The 3703-nt window shown below is 36.7% G+C and overlaps 1 protein-coding gene across 1 annotated transcript; it reads right to left on the bottom strand.

The window, feature by feature from the left end:
- Window positions 1-770: 770 nt before the first annotated feature.
- On the bottom strand, window positions 771-1748 carry LOC101100275 (olfactory receptor 2T29-like). Its single transcript, XM_006927434.3, has one exon. The coding sequence runs from the start codon at window positions 1743-1745 to the stop codon at window positions 771-773; it is 975 nt and encodes a 324-aa protein (XP_006927496.2). The 5' UTR covers window positions 1746-1748.
- Window positions 1749-3703: the final 1955 nt, after the last annotated feature.

Below are 3703 nucleotides of genomic sequence, written 5' to 3'. Positions count from 1 at the left end.
TCCTTATGCTGGAAAACTTCCCTAAACCCTCCTTGGGGTTAATTTTATACCCACAGTACCTTCTACCACAATATGCTAATAATTTCAGAGAGATAACAGCCACTATTTGTAACTTAAAGAACAAAATTGCCCTAATTAAATGCAGGCCAACAACTGGATTATTGCAATAATGATCAGCCATGTGAACCTGAGCATGATTTGTCACCTACACTGCCACAATGAAGCAAGAAATTTTTTTTTAAATAGAAGTCTGATACTTTATGTTTTATTATTAAATAATTTCAAATTTACAGAAAATTAGTATGGATAATGATAATAGTACAATTAACACTCATACACCTTTTGCCTAGGTTCTCCTATTAATTTTATATCCCAATTAATTTATCACTTCTCACTCCATAGCACCCTCTCTCCACCTCTCTCTACTCTCTCTCTCTCTCTCTCTCTCTCTCTCTCTCTGTCTCTATGCTTTCTCTTTCTCTCATCTGTTGCGCACATTATGATCTTGGTTTCTAAATATTTTATTACATATTTCTTAAGACTATAAATATTCTTCAACAGAATCACAGTGGAAGTTTCAGAAAAATGTAACATGGATATAATACAATTGCATAAATATTTTAAATAAAGAATTTTCTGATATAAGGAAACAATTCCTCCAAAAAGGATGAATGGGTGACTACACATCATGGTATGAGAATATGAGGAAACATTCTCATATTGGCTTGGAATCCTAAAATTTTAATATGTAGAGTACAGAAAAAAAAACATTAGTACAAACATTTCCTACCTAATATTTTCCTGAGAGTACCCACATTTAACATTCTTTTTAGAGCCCTTGTGACATCCTTATTCCTAAGACTATAAATTAAAGGGTTTAGAACAGGAGTGAGTATGGTATAAAGAAAAGATACAATCATGTCCTTCTCAGGGGTGTGGTAGGAGGTGGGGAGCATGTAGGTATAGACAGAAGCCCCATAGAAGAGGATGACCACAGTCATGTGGGAAGAACAAGTGGCAAAGGCCTTCTTCTGTCCCACTGCTGAGTTCATCCTGTGGATGGTAAAGAGGATAAAAGAATAGGAGCTTGAAATGACTGTCACAGGAATGAGGAGCATGAGAACACAACATAAGTACATGAGTGTCTCATAGAGGGAAGTGTCTGAGCAGGAAATCTTCATTACAGCAGGAACCTCACAGAAGAAATGGTGGATCTCCCGGGATCTACAGAAGGGGAATGTCATGGTGACAGGTGTGAGAGTAAATCCATCCAAAGATCCCAGAAACCATGAAGAAGAGACCAAGAGGAGACACACCCTATGGTTCATTAGGATAGGATAAAGGAGTGGATGACAGATGGCCACATAGCGGTCATAGGCCATGGCAGCTAGAAGGAAAACTTCTGAACCTCCTAATGTCAAATAGAGAAACATCTGCATCCCGCATTCAGGGGCTGAGATCTTATTTACACCCAAGACCTGGTCCATGAGCATCTTGGGCACAGTGACAGAAATGTACATCACATCCATGAAAGACAACTGGGTGATAAAAAAGTACATAGGGTTATGAAGGTGGGCATCACAGTATATCACAAGGATCAGGATGATATTTCCAGACAGGGCCATCAGGAAAACCACAAAGACGATCACACAAAGGAGAGCTGGGTACTTATATTGACTGAAGAGTCCTACTAGGTCAAAATCTGATCGTCCAGTATGGTTGACCACCCAAGTGGTGTTTTCCATTGAATTTCGTCTGGATCACAAGGAAAACTGTGGAGTTAATAGAAAGAAATGTTTAGTGATTTTGTGTGTGTGTGTGTGTGTGCACGTGTGTATGTTTACACACAGTAACCCAGTGTGCTAATAATGGAAAGTTCCAAGGACTTGTAAATTTTAAGACTATAAATTATTTGTAATTGAACAAATTTACTAAATATCTAAGAATTTGAAACCATGGGTCAAAAATATCAGTACCTCAATATTCCACTGGGTATGCATTTCCCCAAAGAAAACAAAAGTGCTATATGCAACACCCAAATCTTCATATGACTTTTTTAAAGTTTTTATTTAAATTCCAGGTAATTAGCACACAGTGTAATATCAGTTTCATCTGTACAATATAATATTCAACATTTTCATATAACAACTGGTGCTTATCACAAGTGCAGTCCTTAGTCTCCATCTATTTTTTCACCCATTCCTCCCCCCCACCTCCACTCTAGTAGAAATGTTTGTTTTTATAGTAAAGATACTGTTTCTTGGTTTGCCTCTCCTTTTCCCCCTTTGTTTTGTTTCTTAAATTCCACATATGAATTAAATCATATGATATATCTCTTTCTCTGACTGACTTATTTCACTTAGCGTAATACTCTCCAGCTCCATCTATGTCGTTATAAATGTCAAGATTGCATTCATTTTGGTGGCTGAGTAATATTCCATTGTATATTTTAATATTCACTCATATATTGCAGCATTAACTTACAATAGTCAATATATGGAAACAGCTTAAGTGTGCATCAATATACAAATGGGTAAGGAAGGAATAGTGTGTTTGTGTGTGTGTGTGTATAGTGTGCCACTATAATAGTGGATGATTTCTGCCATTTTTTACAACATGGATTGAGCCACCATGGTAAGTGATAGAAGTCAGATAGAAAGACAAGTATTATTTATTTCTTTCTTATGTGGAATCTAAAATCAGGAGTGAGTAAACAAACAAACAAAACCCAGTATGAAACCCAGAAATAGAAGAAACTGATGTTTATAAGAGGGGAGAGCTGTGTGGTGTTGGGTTGAATGGGTGACAGGGAATGAGAGATACAGTCTTCCAGTTATGAAATGAATAAGTTGCAGGGAAAAAAAGGCACTTCATAAGGAATATAGTCAATGATATTTTAATAATATTGTATAGTGACAGATGGAAGCTACACTTGTGAGTACAGCATAACATATAACTTATTGAATCATTATGTTGTATGCCTGAAAGTAATATAACATTGAGGGTCAGGTACACTCAAATAAAATAAAAACACTTTTAAATATTGGTAACTTACAGTAAGTTTCATGTGGAAGGTCATGAAATTTCCTGATGATAGATAGTGTTGTTTACTTATAGGTATGGAAAATTTTCAGAATCACTGCTGTATAAAAACTCAAAAAGTAAGGGGCACCTCAGTGGCTCATTTGGTTAAGCATCCATCTCTTGGTTTTGGCTCAGGTGATGATCTCACATTTCATGAGTTTGAGCTTCGTGCCTGGCTCTGTGCTGATAGCACAGAGCCTGCTTGGAATTCTCTCTCTCTCTCTCTCTCTCTCTCTCTCTCTCTCTCTCTCTTCTGCCCCTTCCCTACTCACGCTGTCTCATCTCAAAATAAATAAACTTAAAAAAAGATAATTATTGAAATAAAGACAAAAATATCTTATAGAGTTTTTTTGTTATGGAATTCAAAACTGAATCAATGTTTCTGGTTTAAGGATCCAACTGGATCTTAAAAACTCTTAGAGGTATATCCTATATAATAAAGATTTGGAAAGTAACTGAAACAAACCTTGGGGAATGCTTATACCAAATTTTGAACCATCATTATCTGTTCAGTCAGGCCAGGCTGTGATGCTGTGTGGTTGTGCAGAGTGATCCATGCATACAAAGGAGCAGATCAGAGTCCTCACCAATGACCAACCCCTTAGATATCCTAGGGTCA

The sequence above is a fragment of the Felis catus genome, chromosome A1 (genome assembly GCF_018350175.1).
Source record: "Felis catus isolate Fca126 chromosome A1, F.catus_Fca126_mat1.0, whole genome shotgun sequence".
Lineage (NCBI taxonomy): Eukaryota > Metazoa > Chordata > Mammalia > Carnivora > Felidae > Felis > Felis catus.
This window is presented reverse-complemented; position numbering and strand designations above follow the sequence as displayed.